At 41.5% G+C, this 26,970-nt stretch overlaps 1 protein-coding gene across 1 annotated transcript in view; it reads left to right on the forward strand.

Annotated features, from left to right (window-relative positions):
• The first annotated feature begins 2,512 nt into the window (after window positions 1-2,512).
• FKBP1B (FKBP prolyl isomerase 1B) overlaps window positions 2,513-26,970 on the forward strand; it is a 125,940-nt gene continuing 101,482 nt past the window's right edge. Inside the window, exon 1 of the mRNA XM_077488873.1 lies at window positions 2,513-2,663. Within this exon, the coding sequence (XP_077344999.1) occupies window positions 2,627-2,663 (37 nt within the window). The 5' untranslated portion in view covers window positions 2,513-2,626. The remainder of the gene's footprint in view (window positions 2,664-26,970) is intronic.

Consider the following 26,970-nt stretch of genomic DNA (forward strand, 5'->3'; position numbering starts at 1 on the left):
CTAAATGACTGATGGTGATAAATAGAATCCACCTGTGTGTAATCAAGTCTCTGTATAAATGCACCTGCTCTGTGATAGTCTCAGGGTTCTGTTGAAAGCGCAGAGAGCATCATGAAGACCAAGGAACACACCAGGCAGGTCCGTAATACTGTTGTGGAGAAGTTTAAAGCTGGATTTGGATACAAAAAGATTTCCCAAGCTTTAAACATCCCAAGGAGCACTGTGCAAGCGATCATTTTGAAATGGAAGGAGTATCAGACCACTGCAAATCTACCAAGACCTGGCCGTCCCTCTAAACTTTCAGCTCAGACAAGGAGAAGACTGATCAGAGATGCAGCCAAGATGCCCATGATCACTCTGGATGAACTGCAGAGAACTACAGCTGAGGTGGGAGAGTCTGTCCATAGGACAACAATCAGTCGTACACTGAACAAATCTGGCCTTTATGGAAGAGTGGCAAGAAGAAAGCCATTTCTCAAAGATATCCATAAAAAGTCTCGTCTAAAGTTTGCCACAAGCCACCTGGGAGACACACCAAACATGTGGAAGAAGGTGCTCTGGTCAGATGAAACCAAAATCGAACTTTTTGCCCACAATGCAAAATGATATGTTTGGCGTAAAAGCAACACAGCTCATCACCCTCAACACACCATCCCCACTGTCAAACATGGTGGTGGCAGCATCATGGTTTGGGCCTGCTTTTCTTCAGCAGGGACAGGGAAGATGGTTAAAATTGAGGGGAAGATGGATGCAGCCAAATACAGGACCATTCTGGATGAAAACCTGTTGGAGTCTGCAAAAGACCTGAAACTGGGACGGAGATTTATCTTCCAACAAGACAATGATCCCAAACATACAGCAAAATCTACAAAGGAATGGTTCACAAATAAACATATCCAGGTGTTAGAATGGCCAAGTCAAAGTCCAGACCTGAATCCAATCGAGAATCTGTGGAAAGAGCTGAAAACTGCTGTTCACAAACGCTCTCCATCCAACCTCACTGAGCTCGAGCTGTTTTGCAAGGAAGAATGGGCAAGAATTTCAGTCTCTCGATGTGCAAAACTGATAGAGACATACCCCAAGCTACTTGCAGCTGTAATCGCAGCAAAAGGTGGCTCTACAAAGTGTTAACGCAAGGGGGGGCAAATAATTTTGCACGCCCCACTTTTCATTTTTTTATTAGTTAAAAAAGTTTCAAAAATCCAATAGATTTCGTTCCAATTCACAATTGTGTCCCACTTGTTGGTGATTCTTCACAAAAAATAAAAATGTTATATCTTTATGTTTGAAGCCTGAAATGTGGCAAAAGGTTGAAAAGTTCAAGGGGGCTGAATACTTTCGCAAGGCACTGTATATATATATATATATATATATATATATAATTTTTTTAAATAACCAAAAATGAAAAACTCCTGTAAACAAAACGCGGCTAAACGCGAATTACCGCATTTAGCGCATGAAATGCCTCTAAACTCAGCATTGGAACTCATTTTTTTGCTTTCCAAAAAAGGGCATTAAATGAACCTGTGTACATGTATTGAAAAGATAACATTGGATGAGTTCAGGGGCAGCTGAAAAAAGCATCCAACTGCCTCTGAACATCCGTTTACCAGCAGCAGTGTACATGAGGCCTAAGGCGTCAGCATACCAAGACATTTTGGACAATTTCATGCTCCCAACTTTGTGGGAACAGTTTGGGGATGGCCCCTTCCTGTTCCAACATGACTGCGCACCAGTGCACAAAGCAAGGTCCATAAAGACATGGATGAGCGAGGTTGGGGTGGAGGAACTTGACTGGCCTACACAGAGTCCTGATCTCAACCTGATAGAACACCTTTGGGATGAATTAGAGCAGAGACTGTAAGCCAGGCCTTCTTGTCCACATCAGTGCCTGACCTCGCGTCAGGAAGAATGGTCAAACATTCCCATAGATGCACTCCTAAACCTTGTGGAGTATATTGTACAAGATTCCTATCATCAGACACCTGTGCTGGACACATCACACACATACATTGTACAACATTCACCCTGAGTGTGGAAACTCTCAGCACAGATCATGGGTGTCCACAAGGAGCTGTCCCTATACTTCTGATCCTCAGGGTGGATGCCCCCAGGTCTGGCTATTCATAGTCACTTTTCTATGTGCCTGAGCTGGTGGTGTCACACTTCACATAAATAGCTCTGGGTGATTTCCTCTCATTCAGCATTCTCTGCATGCAGATCCTGCCTCTGCCACCCCCCTCCATGCACATCTATCTCTTGCCACCCCATCCATGCAGATCAAACCTCTGCCACCCTCTCCATGCACAACTAACCCCTGCCATCTCCCCCCTCCATGCACGTATAACTCTCTTCTACCCCCTCCATATAGATCCAGCACTGCAACCCCCCTCCATGCACATCCATCTCCCTCCTCTTCCTCTATGCAGACCCAGCCTCTGCCATCCCCGCCCCTCCCCAGGCACACACACACAGCCTCCTTTCCTGCTCACCCTCCATCCTGATTGGCTGCCGAGCAGACTGCCCCTCCGCCATTGGTGAGCCTTGTCCTCCGGAGCGCCGGGCAGCCGGGCACTGAGCCTGCCAGACATATAACGGAGAAGAGGAGCGAAGAGCAGACACAGCCATGGGAGTGGAGATCGAGACCATCACCCCCGGCGACGGTATGTACTGCACCGATCACCTACTGGGGACTACTACCATCCTGTACACGAGTGACCTACACACAGACACCCATCTATATCCCCCCATTGTGTATATATAGATATATATACATCAGAGTATTATACATCAACATCAGATTATTATACATCACTACTCATCCTTGTATATATATATATATTATATATATATATATAATATTTTAGACCAGTACTGACCAATACTAACGTGTATGTATATATTATCAGAGTATTATAGATTACTACTATCAATGTATAGATATATTGTAATATTATAGATTACTACTAATATTGCATAGATAGCATCAGTGTATGATAGACCAATACTCGTCATTACTTACTATGTATATATATATATATATATATATATATATATATATATATATATATATATATATATATAAAATCAGAGTTTTATAGACCAGTATCATCATTGTATATACACCAGTACACTATGGATCATTATTATCGTTATATGTACATCACCAGAGTATTACAGATCAGTACTACCATCGTACGGATATCATCAGTGTACGATAGACATATATATATATATATATATATATATATATATATATATATATATATACGATTATTTTTATATATATATATATATATATATATATATATATATATATATATACACATCACCAGACCACTACTGATCATTACTACCATTGTGTATACAATGCTATTATTACCATTATTACCATTATATGTACATCACCAGAGTATTATGGACCAGTACTTACCATTATTACCATTATATATAGACAACATCAGGCCATTACTGATCATTACTGCTATAATGTCTACATCCCCAGAGAATTATAGACCAGTAGTTATCTCTATCATTGCATATATATTACCAGTGCAATATATAGCACTACTTATCATTACAGTCATTGCATGGCCATCACCAATCTATTATAGACCAGTACTCATCATTACTGTTACAATATACAGTATTTCTCACCTCTCTCTCTACATGAGTACTTACTGTTTTATATATATATATATATATATATATATATATATATATATATATATATATATATATATATATATATATATATATATATTACTAGAGTATTATAAACAAGTACGTATCATTACTACCATTGTATTTATAGCTCCAGGGTAATTTAGCCCAGGACCTGTTACTGTTATTATATAAATTATAAACCATTATTTATCATAACCGTCATTGTATGGATATTGTCAGCTTATTATAGAGCAGTATTTATCATTACTACCATTGTATGGACACCACCAGTGCATGATAGATCAGTACTTATCAATACTGTCATTTTATAGGCGTCACCAGTGCATTATAGACCTTATATTATCATTACTAGCATTGTATGGACACCACCAGTGTATTTTAGATCAGTAGTATCATTACTATCATTGTATGGACATCACCAGGGCAATATATAACTGTACTTATCATTACTGCCATTGTATGGATACCACCAGTGCACTGTGGACCAATATTTAGCATTTCTGTCATTGTTTGGACATCACCAGTGTATTATAGGCCACTACTTAATATTACTATCATTGTATGGACATCATCACCAATGTATTAAAGACCAGTACCTATGATTGCTTTTATTTTATGGTAATCTCCAGTACATTAAAGACCAGTACTAACATAGGAACATAGAAAAGTGACACCATAAAAAAAAACCCCCAAAAAAACAATGCGATCCATCAACTCTAACCCATGTTTGTTGTATGAGTATAGATATGTGTTTGTCCCTAAAAGCTCAATTTCCAAGAGAAAAATATATTTTTTTAGCAAATCCATAAATCATGAATAAATCATCTAAAACAGTCCCAAGCATGCTTGAATCCACATATTGTTAGTAATGAATACTGCATTCACCACACAGCCTAGCATTCCATTCCATTATATAAACCAATGCTGGGCATTATTGCCATTGCATTATAAGTGAGAACTGATCATTAATATTGCATAGTTCTGAGCATTGCATTGTAAACTGGTACTCCACATTCTTGCCATTGCATAGACTTTACTTTAGATATACATTACTGACATTCCACAGACATAAGCATTGTATTATGGGCAATCCAGAGTGTTGCTGAGGCTTCACAGACTATAACATTACACTATAGACCAATACAAAATATTTTTGCACAGTCCTTATCCTTATATTATAGATGGTCCTTAGCACTCGCTATAGACCAGTATGCAGCAATACTACCATTAAACAGTCCTTAGCATTGCACTATAGACCAGTACTCAGCATTACTGCCATTGGACACTCCATAGCATTGCATCATAGACAGTCCTGGAGATTACTGCTATTGCACAGTCCTTAGCATTACACTGTAGACCAGTTCTTAGCATTACTGCCATTGCACAGTCCTTAGCATTGCATTATAGACAGTCCTGGACATTACTTCTATTGCACAGTCCTTAGCATTGCATTATAGACAGTCCTGGACATTACTGCCATTGCATGGTCCTTAGCATTGCACTATAGACCAGTTTTGTTCATTATTAGTATTCATTTCCATTATAGATGATAACCAAGCATCGCTAACTTTGCCATAGACCCAACCATTGCTTGATGAACCAATGTTACTGCTATAGTACAGACCAGTCTTTTTCAAACAAGGCTCCCCCAGAGATGGCTAGGGGTTCCCACTTCCCACTAAAACCAATTACCTTTTAATCTATATGTAAGGGGGGGATTCTTCCCAACAGGTGTAAGGAACATTCTTCCCACTGACCATCATGCTAATGTGCCTTGAGCTGTAGATATAGTAATTATTAACATGGGTTCTCTGAGCCAAGGGTTCGTTATAGTCCAGTACCAAACATTACTGCCAATGCATCATGAAGATGCACCTGCATTAAATGTGAAATGTCAGTTTCACTGCTTTAAAATATATCCCTAACAGTTAGTGCCATTGCTGGATCATTAGGATTCCATTATAGACCAGTACTGACTATCACTGCCATTGCTGGATCATTAGGATTCCATTATAGACCAGTACTGACCATCCCTGCCATTGCTGGATCATTAGGATTCCATTATAGACCAGTACTGACCAACACTGCCATTGCTGGATCATTAGGATTCCATTATAGACCAGTACTGACCAACACTGCCATTGCTGGATCATTAGGATTCCATTATAGACCACTACTGACCATCCCTGCCATTGCTGGATCATTAGATTCCATTATAGACCACTGCTGACCATCCCTGCCATTGCTGGATCATTAGATTCCATTATAGACCACTACTGACCATTTTTGCCATTGCACAGATCTTAACATTAAAGTATAGACCATAATATATAGTTCATCACTGTCAATGCAATGAGCATAGCTTGTATTATAGACCGGTTGTGAGTATTGTCATTGCACAGTATTTCTAGCATTGCTTTATAGATCACTTCTTAGTGTTCTAGCAGTTGCTTTGATTTTAGCATTGCATTATAGACCAGTCTGGAATGTTACTGATTGTAGCACTGCATTACAAGACAGGTCCTGAGTGTTAACAGTCCTTGCACAGCCCTTATCATTGCATTAGAGAGTGGTCCTGATTGTTACTGATCCTAGCATTGCATTATAAACCAGCACTGACAGTTAGCATTGTAATATCGCACTTTGCTGAGCATTACTGCCATTGTAAAAACCATCGCATACATTGCTAATCATCACTGAAAATGAGATCCATTGCAGAAACATTACCCTTTTATTATAGGTTACTATTCAGTATTGATGCCATTGTGCAGTCCTTAACATGATGTTATAGATTACTATTAAACATAAAGAGCATTGCATATCATTACAGACTGGGATGAATTGGCGTTGTACACACATGATCATTGCATTGTATATCACTGCCGATCATCGTTGTTGCTCAGACTTCAGCATCGCATTATAGACCAAGGCTCAGCACCACCAGTATTGTGCACATATTGATCATTGCATTGTTGATTAGTTCTTGGTTGTGCAGTCACTGCATTACAGAACATTAGTGATTATTATTGGCATTGCACATCATACCTCCAGCAGTGGGTATTACTAGCATTGCAAAGCTACCAGCATTGCACAGTACATAACTGACATTTCCCCACATCCCTTTAACATGATAGATCAGTACTGATACTGACATGGCTTTTCTTGTGTTTCACAGATAGACTCTTTACACCACATGTATTATTTATGCTGTATGCACTGGGGGAGATTTACTAAAACCAGAACGTGCAAAATATGGTGCAGCTGTGCATAGAAACCAATCAGCTTCCAGTTTTTATTGCCAAAGCCTAATTGAACAAGCTGAAGTTAGAAGCTGATTGGTTACTATGCACATCTGCACCAGATTCTAAATGCTCCAGTTTTAGTAAATCCCCGCCATGTATTTATATAGGGTTTTTATATGGCATGCATGGGCAGTGCTATACAACTCCTGTATATCATATGGCTCCATACAACCCCTATAAAGTATATGATCCTATACAACCCCTGCATAGCATATAGGTCTATACTACCTCTATACAGTATATGGTTCTATAAAGCCCCTGTATAATATATGGTTCTATACAACCCCTATATAGTATATAGTTCCATAAACTTCCTGTATATTATATGTCTCCATACAACCCCTATATAGTATATGATCCTATACAACCCCTGTATAATATATAGTTATATACAACCTCTGTATAGAATATGGTTCTATAAAGCCCCTGCATAATATATGGGTCTATACAACCCCTATATAGTATATAGTTCTATAAACTTCATGCATATTATATGGCTTCATGCAAACCCTATATAGTACATAGTTCTATACAATTCCTATATAGTATATGGCTCTATACAATTCCTGTATAGTATATGGCTCCATACAATATATATAGTTCTATACAACCTCTATATAGTATATGATCCTATAAAACCCCTGCATAGTAGTTGGCTCCATACAACCCCTATATAATATAAAGGTCTCTACAATTACTGTATATTATATGGCGCAATGCAATCCCTATATAGCTCTATACAATTCCTGTATATAATATGGCTCAATACAACCCCTATATAGTGTACAGTTCTATACCATTTCTGTATAGTATAGGGCTCCATACAACCCCTATATAGTATATGGTTCTGTACAACCTCTATATAGTATTTGGTTCTGTACAACACCTATATAGTATATGGTTCTGTACAACCTCTATATAGTATATGGTTCTGTACAACCTCTATGTAGTATATGATTCTGTACAACCCCTATACAGTATAAGGCTCTATACAATCACTGTATAGTATATGGCTTCATACAACCGCTATATATTATATGGTTCTTTACAATCCCTATATACTATATGGTCCTATACAACCCCTATCTATTCTGTCTGTGCTCTTATATGCACATTCTACACACTATTATATATGGATATCATGTACATGTTCTGTATGGTATTCCCTGTTATTGTGCTTCCCCTACCAATATGTTACAATGTATACTGCAAGCATGTATCTGTATTAGTTACATAGAATGAAACATAGTTACATAGATTTCCTGTCCTAAGAAAACTTTTAAACAGATACATGCATCAACAATTGTATTCTTTCAGCTGTATTTGATTCTAAGTACAGGAATGTAATAACCATGCCAATTATACACTTGTTTGCATCAAAATACGTTTCTCGCCATATTGACATTGTTGTTATTCCCATAAAGTACACGTTCTCTATTTACCATGCATGCATTGCTTTGTGTACACCAGTGTGGTTTACACCATGCACAGCACATCTCGTATAATCTCAATGGAGATTACATCGTCCCTATCCTGTCACTTGTGTATATTTTGCACATATAATATATGGACCCTTGCAGAGTATTGTACACAGTCTTAATACAGCATAATAATAATAATGTATGACTATAAAATCTTAATACAGCATCATTATTATTTTTGCTGTGTGTCAGTAGAGACATTTTCAGTCATCACGATGCATGTACCGTCAGGCTTATTTAATAAGGCACGAGCAAAAAGCAGCACTAATGTGTGTATGTATAGAGATATATAGATAGAGAGATGTGTAGGTGGGTGGATATCTCTCTCTGTGTATATATATATGTTTTTTTTTAATTTTTTTTATTGTATTTTTTTTTTAAATAGTGTTTGTCTGTGTGCCTGTCCCCATAACTCCTACAGTCACCCAGGAATACGCCACCACTGAATTTTGGCTCTGGTCTCCAGATGTTGCTTGCCACCATTGCAGATTGCATTGCCATATACCACACACACACAGGGTTGTTGTCTTTTAATTTCATATAGCTGGAATTGGTGATAGTCACCCATATGTATGGCCAGTCTTCTTGGAGCTGTGTCATGCAGTGCCTATTTTGCAAATTACATAAGGGTTCTACCAATATATTTTCAACAAATATCATATACTGTATATACATATAGTGTTTGCTGCTCATTGGACAGGTAATCAGCAATGCCGATGATGGTGATTTGATGACACCTTTCCACCGCCTCCAGGCTGCTCGTTGGACAGCAAAAAAATCTGTGTGGTGGGCAGCCTGGTGATGCGGTAAACTAAAATATTAAAGTAGAACTATAGGCAAAACTGAATTTTTCATTTTGGATAGGGCAAGGAAGGGTTATAACCCCCTTGTCCCATTGCAAATAATTCCCTTCACTTTCTGCCCCATAGCTAAACAGGAAGTGAGAAGAAATCCTTGCCAATTTACAGAAATTCCATGGGGACCCCCAGGTGTCCCCATTGGAAGATTTCTCCTCTTTTACTTTTCTGGGGACAACTTAAAATTTGGGATTTTCTTATACTTTCATTGATAATGGTAAACAGGACAAATAGTGAATCTCCTTAAAGCGGAGGTCCGCCCACCCCCGCAAAAATTTAAAACTAGCAGCTACACATACTGCAGCTGCTGACTTTTAATAATACGTAATACGTAATACTTACGTGTCCTGAAGTCCAGCAATCTTGACACCGCCACCATTGCCAGTAAGGGAATCCAGCATTACGGCTTCACGCGAGTCCCTACTGTGCATGCGCGAGGCACTGCTGCGCTGTTCTACTGGCCCGGCAGGGGGGGGGAGGGGCAGGAGAGAGCCGAGCTGCTGACGTAATTCGCCACGACTCGGTCTCCCAGAAATTCGGACAGGGTACCTGTCAAAGACTCCCCCCCCGAAAAGTGCCAAATGTGGCTCCGGAAGGGGGAGGAGACAATTGAGCAGAAGTTCCACTTTAATGAGGGCACAGACAGCAGTAAAAACTGACAAGTGTTCTAAAACCTCCGCACTCTATCCAAAACTATAAAAAAAAATGTTGTTAGTTATACTAACACCATGTTGCCAGGCTGTCTCTACAGTGTGGTAGAAGTAAGCCAATCACAAGACTGACTGAATTGCACTCTAAATCCTCTGGCAGGTAAAACAGTTTGCGTGCATGTATTGCAACTAGTTGTTTGCCTGCAGTTGCACTTTCTACGGTTAAAAAACTATAGTTCTTACAATAAAGAATGAGATACAGTAAAAGCATTGTGATCATTAAAGGAGAAGTACAGCCAAAGCTGGATCACAGGAGTGCAGTTCGTTTTGCTCTCCTGTAACCTGTTTTCAGCAGACACTGGGCTGAAGCCCACTGTCAGCTGAGGTCACTCAGCTGGTCCAGGCTTGGGCAAGATCACAGCAATGAAGTTGGGATTCGCATACATGCCTAGGCCGGGACCCAGCTCAGCCTCTCAGCGAGCCACTGAGAGCCTGAGCCGGCCGGTCCTGCCCCCTCCACAGCCCAGAGCCCCGGGGAGCGCAGCGGGGGAAAAAATATAGCCCTGAGAGCCAAGCAATCGTCGGTGTTTGATTGTTCAGTTCTCAGTATTAGAGCCGGCAAGGGACAACCCCATATTTCTCTTTTCAAGCTTGCCTAGTGCTGTGCTGGCTTGTGAATGGGGATAAGGAAGAGGCAGCGATGTCTGGTGTTCTGCTGGCTTATGAACTGGGAGAAGGAAGATGGGATAACGATAATCTTGCGCTGGCTCATAAATGGGGAGAAGGAAGAGACCGCACGGCCTAATGCTGTGCTGGCTTATGAATTGGGAGAAGGAAGATGGGATGGAGCCCAGTGTTGTGCAGGCTCGTGAATGAGGAGGAGGAAGACAGGGCAGTGCCCAATATTGGGCTGGCTCCTGAATGGGAATAAGGAAGTAGCAGAGGTGGGAAATGCTGTGCTAGCCCATAAATATGGAAAAGGATGCGGCCTAATCTGTTGTACTATTAGCTCCCCCTAGGAACACCCATACATTGGGCTTCAGTCCAGGGAGGAGCTAACAGTTAGCACAAACAGAAAGAAGTAGTGCATTTGTTTCCTAATGACAGCATGGTTCTGAAGGGAACAAAGTTCCACCCACACCTTGTCCCCTGGGTGGCAGGAGGAACAAATGATCTGGTTGGTGAGACTTCTGTAAAGTATTCTACAAGTGAGACTTGTTCTTTAAATGGTATCTAAAGCCTTGCACTTTACATTCTCTGTGAGCCCAGCTTGTTTTGCAAAATATACGCAGGTTATAAGATTGCTTGCCTTATTGCTGAAAATCCTGCTTGTGCCATGTTGCAAGTCTTGATTTCTAGCTTGTTTTTTGCATATTGCGTTTCTGTTTCAAGTTGTTTGTCGGAGCATATGTTTTGGTTTGTACTATGGTAAAACAGTCAAATGAGTGGGATACTGTTTACTGTAGGTCATTGCATCTTGTGTTTATATACAGACAGATGGGAGGTTTGTACCTGTTTTATGTATGCTCGTGATTTCTAGGAATGGTATGCTCTTGTACTCCAGGAGAATTCTTATAAAATAGATGTATAATCTCTGGATCCTATATAAGTATTACATACAGTGCCTTGAAAAAGTATTCACACCCTTTGAAATTTTCCACATTTTGACATGTTACAACCAAAAATATAAATGTATCTTATTTGGATTTTATGTGATAGACCAACAAAAAGTGGCACGTACCGTATATACTCGAGTATAGGCCGACCCGAATATAAGCCGAGGCCCCCAATTTACCCCCAAAAAAACTGGCAAACTTATTGACTCGTGTATAAGCCGAGGGTGAGACATGCCTGTCCATCCCTGTGTGTGTGTCCGTCCATCCCTGTGTGTCCGTCCATCCCTGTGTGTCCGTCCATCCCTGTGTGTCCGTCCATCCATCCCTGTGTGTGTGTGTGTCCATCCATCCATCCATCCCTGTGTGTGTGTGTCTCCATCCATCCATCCATCCATCCCTGTGTGTGTGTGTCTCCATCCATCCATCCATCCCTGTGTGTGTGTGTCTCCATCCATCCATCCATCCCTGTGTGTGTGTGTGTGTGTGTGTGTGTGTGTGTGTGTGTGTCCAGCCTACCTGTGTCCCGAGCCTCCGTCCCGTGCCTTGCCTCCTTGCCTCCGTGCCTTGCCGCCGTGCCTTGCCGCCGTCCCGTCCCGTCCCGTGCCGTGCCGTGCCTTGCCTTGCCTCCGTCCCGTGCCCTCTTCGTCGGCGCCTCGGCGGCCATTGTAAAATTCAAAAGCTGCGCCGCCGCCTTCGCCTGTGATAGGCGGAACACTGAATTTCCCAGCAGCCTGTGTTCCGCCTATCACGTACATCGTATCATCCTCGTCCGTAGTACGAGGATGATACGATGTCCGTGATAGGCGGAACACAGGCTGCTGGGAAATTCGGTGTTCCGCCTATCACAGGCGAAGGCGGAGCCGGAGGCGCGGCTTTTGAATTATAGAATGGCCGCTGTCTGTCTGCTCGACACGCTGATCGAGCGGGCAGACAGCGATGACTCGAGTATAAGCCGAGGGGGGCACTTTCAGCCTCAAAAAAGAGGCTGAAAATCTCGGCTTATACTCGAGTATATACGGTAAATGATAAATGGTTTTAAAAATGTTTACAAATAAATATGTGAAAAGTGTGGCGTGCATTTGTATTCAGCCCCCTATACTCTGATACCCCTAAAGAAAATCTAGTGGAACGAATTGCCTTCGAAAGTCATCTAATTGATAAATAGAGTCCACCTGTGTGTAATTTAATCTCAGTATAACTACAGCTGTTGAAGGCCTCAGAGGTTTGTTATATAACCTGAGAGAACAAACAGCATCATGAAGGCCAAGGAATACACGGACAGGTCAGGGATAAAGTTTTGAAGAAGTTTAAAGCAGAGTTAGGTTATAAAAAAATATCCCAAGCTTTGAACTTCTCACAGAACACTGTTCAATCCATCATCTGAAAATGGAAAGAATATGGCACAACCGCAAACCTGCCAAGACATGGCCATCCACCTAAACTGTCAGGTCGGGCAAGGGGAGCTTTAATCACAGAAGCAGCCAAGAGGTCCATGGTAACTCTGGAGGCACTGTAGAGATCCACAGCTCAGGTGAGAGAATCTGTCCACAGGACATTTATTAGTCGTGCACTCCACAAATCTTGCCTTTATGGAAGAGTGGCAAGAAGAAAGAAAGCCATAAGAAGTCCTATTTGCAGTTTGCGAGAAGCCATGTGGGGGACACAGCAAACATGTGGAAGAAGGTGCTCTTCTCAGATGAGACCAAAATTAAACTTTTTGGCCATAAAGCAAAATGCTATGGGTGACGAAAAACGAACATTGCACATCACCCTAAACACACCACCCCCACTGTGAAACATGTTAGTGGCAGCATCATGTTGCTGCCATGTTGCGGAATTGGAGGAGATAACGTTTTATTTATTATTGGCCTTGGAGTTATTGCTTTGACCCAAGTCCAATCCAGGAACAGGAGGAGGAGAATTTCTTGGACCAAAAAATTGGTTGCTAAATTAATCGTGACCAATTATGTCACATGCCTTTGTTGCGGGAGCTCCAGGAGAATAATCCAGATGATTTTAGCAATTATCTCCTGATGACAGACCCCTTACCAACTCTTGGCATTGTTGACCCCCTATATTAAGAAGCAGGACACATGCATGAGGCTTTTATTTTATTTTTTGGTTGAATAATGATTTGATTTGGTATATTTTCTATATTTTTGTATGCATAGAATGCACTTTTTGGTTAAGTTCTATTGGGAGATAGCATGTCTTATGCCGCGTACACACGACCATACTTAGATCCGACAGACTTTCGATGGAGTTCTGACGGACTTTCCGAATGAACGGACTTGGCCACACACAATCTCACCAAAGTCCGACGGATTCGAATGTGATGACGTACGACCAGACTAGAATAAGGAAGTTCATAGCCAGTAGTCAATAGCTGCCCTCGCATCGGTTTTTGTCCGTCGGACTAGCACACACACGAGCGGATTTCTCGGTAGGAACTGGGTCCGGCGGAGTTCTGGCGGAAAAATTTGAAACATGTTCCATTTCTAAAGTCTGTCAGACTTTTGCAAATCAAAAGTCCGCTGCAGCCCACACACGATCGAATGGTCTGCCGGAATCATTCCGTCAGACTTTTGATGTTGAAAAGTCTGGTCGTGTGTACGCGGCATAATTTTATTTTTTTAATTGTTTTAATGAACAATAAAAATTTGTGGAGAATAATACTTGGCTGTGTGTTTTACTTCAAATGACAGTTTTGGAGTAGACAGTTACATTTAAAAAAAATACAATATAAAATTAACAAGGGACACCAACATATCTTTGATCTTAAAAACTACGGGATAATGATGTTGTGGTAACTTGCATCAAAAAAACCCCCAAAAAAACAAGCATAATAATATTATTCTTGATATTGGACTTGTGTACACACGCTTGAAAAATCCGACAACAGACATTTGTCCGCGGAAAATTTTAAAGCCTGCCATCCAATATTTGTCCGCGGAAAATCCGCCAATTGTCCGATGGAACATACAAAAGGTTGGATTTTCTGCCAACAGCTTGTCATCACACAATGCCCATCGGAAAATCCAATCAAGTGTATGAGGCTTTAGAGTCTGCAAAAGACTTGAGACTAAAGCTACAATGGAAAGGTTTAGAGCAAAGCATATTCATGTGTTAGAATGGCCCAGTCAAAGTCCAGACTTAAATCCAATTGAGAATCTGTGGCAAGACTTTAAAATTGCTGTTCACAGATGTTCTCCATCCAATCTGACAGAGCTTGAGCTATTTTGCAAAGAAGAATGGGGAAAAATGTCACTCTCTAGATGTGCAAAGCTGGTAAAGACATCCCCAAAAAGACAGCTGTAATTGCAGTGAAAGGAGGTTCTACAAAGTATTGACTCAGGGGGGCTGAATACAAATGCACGCCACACTTTTCAATTATTTATTTGTATAATTTTTTGAAAAGCATTTATAATTTTCCTTCCACTTCACAATTATGTGCCACTTTGTGTTGGTCTATCACATAAAATCCCAATAAAATACATTTACGTTTTTGGTTGTAACATGACAGAATGGGGAAGGGGTATAAATACCTTTTCGAGCCACTGTAACAATGGCTGGTTAGTGTGTATAAATATGATCATAGTGTTGATTATTCCTATAAAAAAAAGAAGAGATAACCCCTAACTGGACTTTAAAGGCACTGAGATTCCATAATAAGTAGAAAAGTATCAATTTTATCAATAACGTAATTACTTCATGGGGTACAGAATAAAAAAGGGACGGAATGTTAAGCATATAGATTTTGACAGTCACCACAGTGATTGACAGTATTATCTATGGTTCATCCAAAGCGTTTCGGAGTTTTCAAAATCTCCTTCTTCGGGGTGTACGTAAGAGGGTCAATCATGTATCTATAATGTATTAATAGGCAGTTTAGGCATACAGACTTGAATGAATGTATGAATGAATGAAATACTTGTATAGCGCACAATGCGAACTGAATCGCCTCTAGACAACAACATGAACAAAATGACAAAATTAATTGTTAGTAATGAGTACGTATAACCTGTGTACGTACATGTTTTCTGAAACTGTCATATGCCTAACATTCCAATAAAAGTAATAAAAACATCAAGAAAGTTGAGCGGAGTTGTGTCTTGGATCTGCCCGCCTGTGTTCTTTTTATGTCACACTAAGTATGGATGTGCTTAATGAAAAATGCCCAGAGCAGCCTGGGAGAGGATGGCCACCCAATAATGCTGAAGTCGAAGAGAGGCGTCACCCTATAGGTAAGAACATTTTAGGCTGTTTGTATGTTTATTATGGTTTTGTCTAAAAGTGATATATTCATACCACACACAGGATGCTACATTTAATGACAATCGTACCTTATGATGAGAGGATTAATGCTTCCCATTTACAGGCAATTGTGGTATGCTACCAAACAAGTATCCACTAAAATATAAAGTATGAGTCTTATTGATAGGATCATATGTATGTGGACATGATAACTATAGACTGAAATAGGGCTGTCTAGATGACCATGACAGGTTATTTTTCTAAAAAACTCAACAAAAATTGTTGACAATAATGGACTTTTTAGGCATAGATATAAATATAACAAAAGAAGGGGGAAAAGAAAGAGATACATTTAAAACAATTTTTATTTTTCTAAAAAGAAAAAAAAAAAACAACAAACCAGATCTCAATACTTCCTATCCTGTCTAGCGTATAAGAGGTACATCACATTCTGTATATATTCCCATAGGTATCCAACATAGGGACATTAAAGCGGGAGTCCGCCGGGACTTTGCGTTTTTTTTTTTTTTTAAAGCCAGCAGCTACAAATACTGCAGCTGCTGACTTTTAAAATAGTGACACTTACCTGTCCAGCGCGCCCGCGATGTCGGCACCTGAAGCCGATCTCTCGATCGTCTCTCCGGTGCTGCCGCCACCATCTTGGGTATGGGAATCAGGAAGTGGAGCCTTTCGGCTTCATTTCCCGGTTCCCTACTGCGCATGCGGGAGTCGCGCTGCGCAATAAGGATGGACCCGCTGCCTCTGGGATCTGTGTGTTTCCCAGCAGGCAGCAGGGGACTTTCGGAAAGGGGCGTAATACAGCAGAGAGCTATCCCGGAAGTGGGTGCAGATACCTGTACTGTACAGGTACCTGCACCCCACTCCCCCCTGAAAGGTGCCAATTGTGGCGCCGGAGGGGGGGAGGGTTTCCGATGAGCGGAAGGTCCACTTTAGGGTGGACCTCCGCTTTAAGGAAAAAATGACCATCAATACAGGAAGTAATTTGCATTGACAGGATAACGATTAAGAATCAGCTGAGACAGGTTATTGATCGCCTCCGATCTAAAGCTGCTGGCCAAAATGAAAATCACGATTTAAAATCTTTCACATTATACAAAAAAAAGTGCTAACTTTACTGGTTAGTTTTTTTTTTTTTTTATTCATTAAAGTAATTAAAAAAAATAAAATTGCGTTTGAAAGACCACTACGCAAATACAGTGTGACATAAAATATTGTAACAACCACCATTTTTTTCTCTAGCGTGTCGACTAAAACAATATATATATAAATATATATATATATATATATATATATATATATATATATATATATATATATTAGGGCTGCGGAAATTAACGATTAATTGTTCGATTAATCGTTAATTTCTTTGATTGATCAAAATAATTTTAATCGAGGACGATCCGCGGAGTCAGTTCCGCGGTCTCGCCCATAGGAAAGGCCGCGGCTTTGGCCTAGCTCCGGAGCCGCGGCCATCTTGGTCCACCCGGCGGCGGCCTAGACGCGCGCGCTGACGTCATCATCGCCCGCCTGCTTGTGTCTACTCTGAGGATGGACGGGTCTGCCTACTGTCTATTCCAGACAGAGCAGACAATCATGAATATTAAGGTATGGGGGAGATGTGAGGAGATGTGGGCAGTACTTTATGGGGGGAGAAGTGGGCAGTACTTTATGGGGGGGGGGATGTGGACAATACAGCATGGGGGGAGATGTGGACAATACAGCATGGGGGGAGATGTGGACAATACAGCATGGGGGGAGATGTGGACAATACAGCATGGGGGGAGATGTGGACATTACAGTTAAAGTTAAACTAACTTTCTACGTTTTTCTTAAAGTTTAATAAAAAAAAAATGTAAAAACCGTATGTACATTATAATTAATCGAAATTAGTCGATTAATCGATTAAAAAAAAAATTGATTAATCGAACAGGAAAATTTTAATCAGTAACAGCCCTAATATATATATATATATATATATGTATATATATATATATATATGTATATATATATATATATATATGTATATATATATATATGTGTATATATATATATATATATATATGTGTGTATATATATATATATATATATATATATATATATATATATATATATATATATAGCAAAAAAATGATTTAAAGTTGAAACGAACAAATGTCAGAAAAAGGTTTAGTGTTTAACCACTTGCCGACCGCCGCACGTCGATGTACGTCGACAGAATGGCACGGGCAGGCATAAGGGCTTACATGTACGTCCTTGCCTGCCCGCCGGTCGGGGGCCCGATCGGGCCCCCGCCCGGTGCCTGCGGCGGTCGGTATTCGTTCGGGAGCGATCCCGGACGAGGGGACGGCCATTCATTCATGGCCACCCCCTCGCGATCGCTCCCGACGAATGAAAATGTCCCGTGACATCACTTCCTCTCCTGTAATGTAAACACAGGAGAGGAAGTGATGTATTCTCTCCTCCGTGTCGGTATTTTTCGTTCCGGCACCGAGGAGAGAGGTTCGGTGAGTTGCACCAACACACCACACATACAGTAGAACATGCCAGGCACACTCACACCCCCCCTTTACCCCCCGATCACCCCCCAATTACCCCTGCCCCCCCAGTCACAGTGACACCAATTGCTTTTTTTTTTGCATTGGTGTCATTTGTGACTGTAATAACTGTTAGGGCAGTTAGGGTTAGCCCCCTTTAGTTCTAATGTGCCCCCCTAACCCCCCCAATAAAGGTTTAACCCCGTGATCACCCCCCGTCGCCAGTGTCACTAAGGCTGGGTTCACATTGCAGCGGTTTATGAGAACGAATGTGATTCGCACAGCACTGCAGTGCAAATCACATCCGATCTCTGTGCGATTCGAGTTCAGCCATACAGATAGTATGGCTGAATTCGTGTCGCACCCGCCGCAAATTCGCACGGGACCCTTTTTTTGGCCCGCAGCAGAATCGGATCGCATGGGTGTTCACACCATGCGATCCGAGTTTGCAGATCGCACTGCGATATGCGAACTGATCTGGGGGTGTCATTAACATTTCACTGACACTCCCAGCAGTTCGCATAGGGCAGTGTGAACTGCCGCCGGGAGGCATGTGATGCGGGAACCCGCCGCGGATTCGTGGCGTTCCCGCATCGCTCCAGTGTGAACCCAGCCTAATAAGCGATCGTTTTTCTGATCGCTGTATTAGTGTCACAGGTGACGCTAGTTAGGCAGGTAGGTATTTAGGTTCGCCGCAGCTTTTTATAGCGCCAGGGACCCCCATATACTACCGCATAAAGCCCCCTGATTGCCCCCTAGTTAACCCTTTCACCAGTGATCACCATATAACTGTTACAGGTGACGCTGGTTGGTTAGTTATTTTTTTTATAGTTTCAGGGCACCCGCCATTTATTACCTAGTCTCACTAGTGTACCCCTAAATTTAGGGGTGTCTACTTTCCAAAATGGGGTCATTTGGGGGGGGTTTGTGCCATCTTGGCATTTTATGGCCTTCAAAACTGTAACGCCCTTAGAAAGCCTGAAGGCGGTGCTTGGTTTTCGGGGCCCCGTACGCGGCTAGGCTCCCAAAAAGTCCCACATATGTGGTATCCCCGTACTCAGGAGAAGCAGCAGAATTTATTTTGGGGTATCATTTCACATATGCCCATGGCATGCGTGAGCAATATATCATTTAGTGACAACTTTGTGAAAAAAAAAAAAAAAGTTTGTAATTTTCCCGCAACTTGTGGCAAAATATAAAATATTCCATGGACTCAACATGCCTCTCAGCAAATAGCTTGGGGTGTCTACTTTCTAAAATGGGGTCATTTGTGGGGGTTTTGTGCCATCTTGGCATTTTATGGCCTTCAAAACTGTAATAGGTAGTGAGGAGTGAAGTCAAATATTTACGCCCTTAGAAAACCTGAAGGCGGTTCTTGGTTTTTGGGGCCCCGTACGCGGCTAGGCTCCCAAAAAGTCCCACATATGTGGTATCCCCGTACTCAGGAGAAGCAGCAGAATTTATTTTGGGGTGTCATTTCACATATGCCCATAGCATGTGTGAGCAATATATCATTTAGTGACAACTTTGTGAAAAAAAAATAAAAAAATATTAAAGTTTGTAATATTCCCGCAACTTGTGGCAAAATATAAAATATTCCATGGACTCAAAATGCCTCTCAGCAAATAGCTTGGGGTGTCTACTTTCTAAAATGGGGTCATTTCTGGGGGTTTTGTGCCATCTTGGCATTTTATGGCCTTCAAAACTGTAATAGGTAGTGAGAAGTGAAATCAAAAATTTACGCCCTTAGAAAGCCTGAAGGCGGTGCTTGGTTTTCGGGGCCCCGTACGCGGCTAGGCTCCCAAAAAGTCCCACATATGTGGTATCCCCGTACTCAGGAGAAGCAGCAGAATTTATTTTGGGGTGTCATTTCACATATGCCCATAGCATGTGTGAGCAATATATCATTTAGTGACAACTTTGTGTAAAAAAAAAAAAAAAATTTTTTTTTTGTCATTATTCAATCGCTTGAGGCAAAAAAATAAAATATTCAATGGGCTCAACATGCCACTTATCAATTTCCTTAGGGTGTCTACTTTCCAAAATGGGGTCATTTGGGGGGGTTTTGTACTGCCCTGCCATTTTAGCACCTCAAGAAATGAGATAGGCAGTCATAAACTAAAAGCTGCGTAAATTCCAGAAAACGTACCTTAGTTTGTAGATGTGACAACTTTTGCGCAAACCAATAAATATACAATTATTGACTTTTTTTTTACCAAAGACATGTGGCTGAATACATTTTGGCCTAAATGTATGACTAAAATTGAGTTTATTGGATTTTTCTAATAACAAAAAGTAGAAAATATCTTTTTTTTTCAAAATTTGCGGTCTTTTTACGTTTATATCGCAAAAAATAAAAATCGCAGAGGCAATCAAATACCATCAAAAGAAAGCTCTATTTGTGGGAAGAAAAGGACGCAAATTTTGTTTGGGTACAACATTGCATGACCGCGCAATTACCAGTTAAAGCAGCGCAGTGCCAAATTGTAAAAAGACCTCTGGTCATTTACCAGCAAAATGGTCCGGTCTGAAGGTGGTTAAGTGGTTAAACTTTTTTCACTAAGGCCTCTTTCACACGGGACGGATCCGTAATGATACGCCCCGTGATGATCCACTTGCGCAGCGGCGATCGCTCCGTTTATCCCCGCTGAGCCGGCGGATGACTGTGCAGGGACCGCCCTGTCAGCTCTCCACTCTCCTCTATGTGTTCATCAGATCTGCTCTGCAGACGGATAAAAAAATAGGATTTTCCTCCGTCTGCAGAATCGGACCATTGCGGAGACGAACGATATCCATAGACATCCGCTATCCCATAGGAATGCATGTATGTCCGTATTTCGCAAACGGATGGATAAAATACGGAAATACGTTCCACATGTGTGAAAGGGGCCTTACACAGTCTATTCCATTGACAAATTGTTACAATATTTATACTTAAGTTCAACTGATAAAGAATGTTTTGATTCTCGGCAGACTGCCCGGTTTTTCTCTTCCTTTCTTTTGAGGGCTGTGGCTTCAGAAGAACAGAGAGAATTTTTTGCATAGAAAGAATTGTGAAACACTTTAGTCAAGATCACGATAACAATTCTTGACGATTAATTGTGCAGCTCTACTCCAATCTCATGATCAGGCATAACAACAGGACTCAGACACTTGACATAGTAAAGATAATTGAGTATGAAACCCCAATGCCTAATACATTAACCCAATATGGGCTATCAAAAATGGATGTTCAGTCCATAAATTGCAAGATTTGAGGATAATGGCATACATTTTATATATGTATAAGCTTGCAATGTATGTTGTGTCCACCAGATGGCATCAATCTGGTCTGACGGTCGGAGATAGCTGATGGGTGGAATTAAATAAATTATTGAGATATGTAGGTTAAGAATTCTGATCTCAGGGTAATAGCTGAGGGTGTTAGGACTGGAAGACAAGGCAGAGCATCATCGGCTTCCTGAGCCAAGCGTGCACGCCCCCTTCCCGACCTTGCACACGTAACACGAGCTCGGCGGAATGACGGCCTGTACCCACGGACCACTGACACAGTGGCCTCACCGGCGCACAGCGCATGCTCACCGGAGTGGCAAGATGACGGATGGAATAAATCCATCTTAACGGTCAGCCATACAGAAGCCGCCATGGCATACCAAATCCGGGCGACTTTGTGTGCCGGGCACATTAGATGGAAATCCCAAGGGGGCTCGCAACGTTGGCATTATGATAAAAAGAAAAAGTATAGTCAGATCCTATAATTAGAGAGACATTAGATGCAGTATAAACAGCATCACCTAGAGGACTTAGAAGATATATGTGTGAACAAATGTATTCAAGCCAAATATAAAGATAGGCACTTTATTATGGGCAGAACTCCGGCTCACAACACTAAAAAAAAGAAAGCAGCAACTATAAATACTGTGACAGTACAGTTCCCTGTCCTAGTAATTGTTGCCCAGGAGGAATCTGTTTTATGAGTTTCCTCCAAAGTTTGTAAAATCCAGTTGGGGACCTGGAGCCCGGAGATTCCATAGCATTATGGGTGAGACGGAATCTCCAATCCTGGGACCGGGTTTTGGGAACAGCCAGGAGTCTGGCTGGTTGATTGAGCAGGTGGGTCCTGGGCTTATAGCAGAGTCAGAATTAGGGTTCTGGGCTCCACCCAGAGAGACAGGAGGTCTCCAGGAGTCCAGAGAGTGCAGGTGTGCACTAGTGAAAGCCAGAGACCCAAGTCTGAGGATCAGAGCAGTGAGGGGCTGCTTTCTAGATAGACGCTGTGTGCGTTGAAGCTGTGTGCATCTGAGGAGACAGATGAGAGAGAGCCTAAAGTGGAAGGCCTGAACAGCAAGGAAGCTGAAATGAGGTACAGTAGATGTACGAGAACCCTGTTATATGGTCAAGAGGGCTGAAGTGTAAAGCCTAAGTGGCAGTACTGCTGAAGAGAGCCAGGTGGCTTGGCATTTTTCATTGTTTTTGGGAGAAGAACCCCTGTGTGGGCAACCAAGTGCATGTATGAACTTTATTTTGTTCCTCTTAATAAAAGTGGGCTACCATGCCCTTAAACTAAAGTTCCTGTTCGCTGTGAACTTATTGAAAAGGCATCTTCCACTGAGTTAAACATCCCCCAATGTCACAATACATACAATTCAATGTAAACACCATCACTATTGCATATAATGAAACTCCCATTTTGTTACATATAGATGACAGTATGATTTCAATAATGTTTACATGACAATATACAGATCTAACATATGCGCACCGTATTCTTTATTTGAATACTACAATAATAGGGATGGGGGACATGGAGTAATAAACATCCGTCATTTGGAGAGATAATATCTCCATAAGACAGGAAGGGAAGGAATTGCTCCAACTCAAATTGCATAGTGTAGCAGTATTTCTATCTTTCCATGCCGCCAGATAAAAACCCCTCCAAGAAGGACTTAAAACATAGGGCCTCATTAGGGCCGGGAGGTAGGGTGGCTTTCAGGGTATGTATCCACCGCTGCTATAGCTGGAGGAGGGTTTCATTCCAGTCACCCCCCCGGAGCTGGGGTGGACACAATCCAAAATCAGGAATTTTATCCTGGGAAATCTACCCGCGTGCACCATTTGTGTGTGATGGCCCAAGGGCAAGGCGCGATTGTCAAAGCTCATGGTAAAATTCAAGTTGTATTTGTTTTTATTCATTCTTTCTAGGGAGTGCTGCAGTGATTCAATAGGGCCATTTCAAATAATGAAAATATTGTCTATGTAACGGAACCGTGATGTGATATGGTCCGTATACATAGACAAAGAGTCATCAGAAAATAGCATCTTTTCCCACTCCCCCAGATACATGTTGGCGTAAGATGGGGCGCATGATGTCCCCATAGCCATGCCCTGTATCTGGAGGTAGTGGGAACCGAAAAAGGAGAATACATTATGTTGCAAAATGAAGAGGGAAAGAATGAACTTATTGTATGATGAATTTTCATTGCCGTCCACACCTGACATGATATGTTGAATGGCCGCAAGGCCTTTAGAATGAGTAATCGAGCTATACTGAGCCTCGACGTCAATCGTGACCAGTATAGCATATTCCTGAATATATGAATTAAAAAAAAATGAATAGTATCTTTTACAGAAGATGTCAGTGAACTGACGTATGGCTTTAAAAATTCATCCACAAGTTTGCTAGCATTGTTACTCACCATGCCTCTGCCTGAAATAATTGGTCTTCCAGGAGGATTCGTTATATCTTTATGCACCTTGGGGAGTGCATAAAATGTGGGTGTTATGGGGAACTTAGTTCTGAAGTCCCAAGTCGTCTTATTAATTGTGCGGTTCAAGTATGCTGAATCAACCAATGAATAGAATTCCTTGTTGTATTTTTCTATGATCTCAGGTGTGATCCGCCTGTACCATTCTTGGTTTTTGAGTATCTTGTTACACATACTTATGTAGTCATCGTTGTCAAGTATGACAATATTTCCAATGGTAATACAGTTATTAGAAGAAAGTTGTTCAAGGGCCTTGATTTCTTTGGCAACCAAATTCTTATTTTTGCAGGTTTTTATTTTTAGTTTCTCTAGATCTTTATTGATTAATCTTAGAAAAGCACACAGCCTAAAATGTTCTTGCCTAAAGGGTGGCGCCTCTCTTCGACTTCAGCATTATTGGGTGGCCATCCTCTCCCAGGCTGCTCTGGGCATTTTTCAGTAAGCATATCCATACTTAGTGTGACATAAAAAGAACACAGATGGGCAGATCCAAGGCACAACTCCGCTCAGCTTTCTTGATGTTTTTAATACTTTGGTGGAATAAAGGTCATACGTACTCATTACTAACAATTTATTTTGTCATTTTGTTCATGTTGTTACTAAGTCTGTATGCCTAAACTGTCTATTAATATATTATAGATACATGATTGACCCTCTTACGTACCCCCGAAGAAGGAGATTTTGAAAACTCTGAAACGCGTTGGGTGAACCATAGATAATACTGCTAATCGCTCTAGTGACTGTCAAAATCTATATGCATTATTGTTAACATTCCGCCCCTTTTTTATTCTGTACCCCATTAAGTAATTACGTTATTAATAAAAATTATACTTTTCTACTTATTGTGGAATCTCAGTGCCTTTAAAGTCTAGTTAGGGGATATCTCTTCTTTTGGTTTAGCTGTTTGGATGTGGCACCTTTTAGAGACATTTACAGATAATTCATTTTGTGTAATTATCCCTATAACACCCCTGTCACACTTACAGTGCGGCTGTGTTAGCAGTAAAGCGCCGCTAGTTTTAGCGGCGCTTTACCGTCGTTTTAGCAGTGCTATTCAGCCGCTAGCAGGCTGCATTTTACCCCCGCTAGCAGCTGAAGAAAGGTGCTTCGGTAGCGGTGCCCATTAATTTCAATGGGCGGGGATGGTTTTTGGAGCGGTGTATACACTGCTCCTCCACTGCCCCAAAGACGCTGCTTACAGGGCTTTTTTTAACGTCCTGCCAGCGCAGTGCCCCAGTGTGGAAGCACTTGGGCTTTCACGCTGGGGAGGCATGGGAGACATTTTTCAGGTGCTGTACAGGCATCTCCAGTGTAAAAGGGTTCTTTAACAAATACTGAAATGTATGTTGGTACTATCTCTTCAGCATTTGCCAAGTGTAGAAAAACATTTCTCACCTTCTGAAAAAATGAAGCAAGAAATCTAGTTGCTATTGGCAAAGTTCTAGTTTTTATGGATTGCCTTTGTTTCATTTTGTTCCACCTTTTTAAAGAGAAAATAGTGACAGGACAAAGTAGCAGTGTCTTTGTAAAGCCCTCCAAACCAATGATGATCACCTACCCAGTGCTCCATCACCAGTCCTGCGTCCTTTGCATCCGACAACAATGCCCTATGTTTCCAAATATAGGAGTGCATGTGACCAGCTCCTGTGGCAGTGCTCAGGTCTAGCAGCCAATTGCACATTGACTTCACTGCTCTCCTTATCATCCAGGGATTATAGTGCAAGAGAGTGCTGCAAAGGTGAGTGTCAAGGGTTTGGGGGGAAGGAAGCCTTCACAAAAGCACTGTCAGGGCCAGTTCACAACAGCAGGTAATCAATATGGGATGCATAACGCACCCCGCACCTGCATAACGCACCTGCATCATGCACACGCTCTGCGATGCATTTTTACACTACATCACAGTTTTTTTATTTTTTATTAATTATTTAATTTAAACTTTGCCTATTTATACTTCATTCGACTCTATGTGCGGCAGTGTGTTCCTGCACATTGTAACATGCTGCCATGTAATAAAATGTATGCTCACATCATTTTATAGCAGCATGTTGGTGTGAACAGACCCCATACAAAGCAAGGTATTGCTCTCACTTTTATTATTCAAGTTATAATAACCGTGTTTCTACGAAGGCCCCCAACCACCTTCTGCTCACCTGGCCTGTGCTCCTTTGCCACCCCTGCCTCGTTGCCACTGTATAGCAGCCGATGCTGAAATGAATGGTGTTGGTGACCTAGGAGACTTGATGTCCCTTGGTTTTGTCACAAGGATTGGACCCAGTGATTTGCTGCTAGGTCTGATCACTGTCATAGGCAAGCTGGGGGCCCCATACATAGAAGCGGCAGGTGGTTTCACTGGCTTCAATGGAGGCAGGGGTGGCAAGGGAGTATAGGCAAGGTGAGAATGAAGCCTCAATTACACCATGTGCAGAGACATTCGTTTGTCTGCATGCGTTCTGCAAGGGTACAAAAAAAAAATTCTCAATGTGCCCTGTTCATACACACGCAGATTTTTTTGGCACAGAAATCTGCAATGTGCATGCAATTTTCTGCTAAAAAAAAATGCAACATCAACACTGTGGTGTGAACAGGGCACATACTGTAACTGATGTGCATGAAAACTGGTGTCAACGTGCATAAAAACTAGATGAAACGCGCATGAAAACTGCGCATGAAAACTGATGTAAATTCATGCCATGTAAACTCATGGCAGTTGGGGGGCCCATTGTATAGACACCAAGGTTTTCTGCAGGCAATGTAATAAAGGAGAAGTGTGAAAATGTCATAAGTTTGTTGTGCCATTGCAGAA

Source organism: Lithobates pipiens, unplaced genomic scaffold (assembly GCF_037356315.1).
Source record: "Lithobates pipiens isolate NorthernLeopardFrog02 unplaced genomic scaffold, aLitPip1_a1.2 Scaffold_18, whole genome shotgun sequence".
Classification (NCBI taxonomy): Eukaryota; Metazoa; Chordata; class Amphibia; order Anura; family Ranidae; genus Lithobates; species Lithobates pipiens.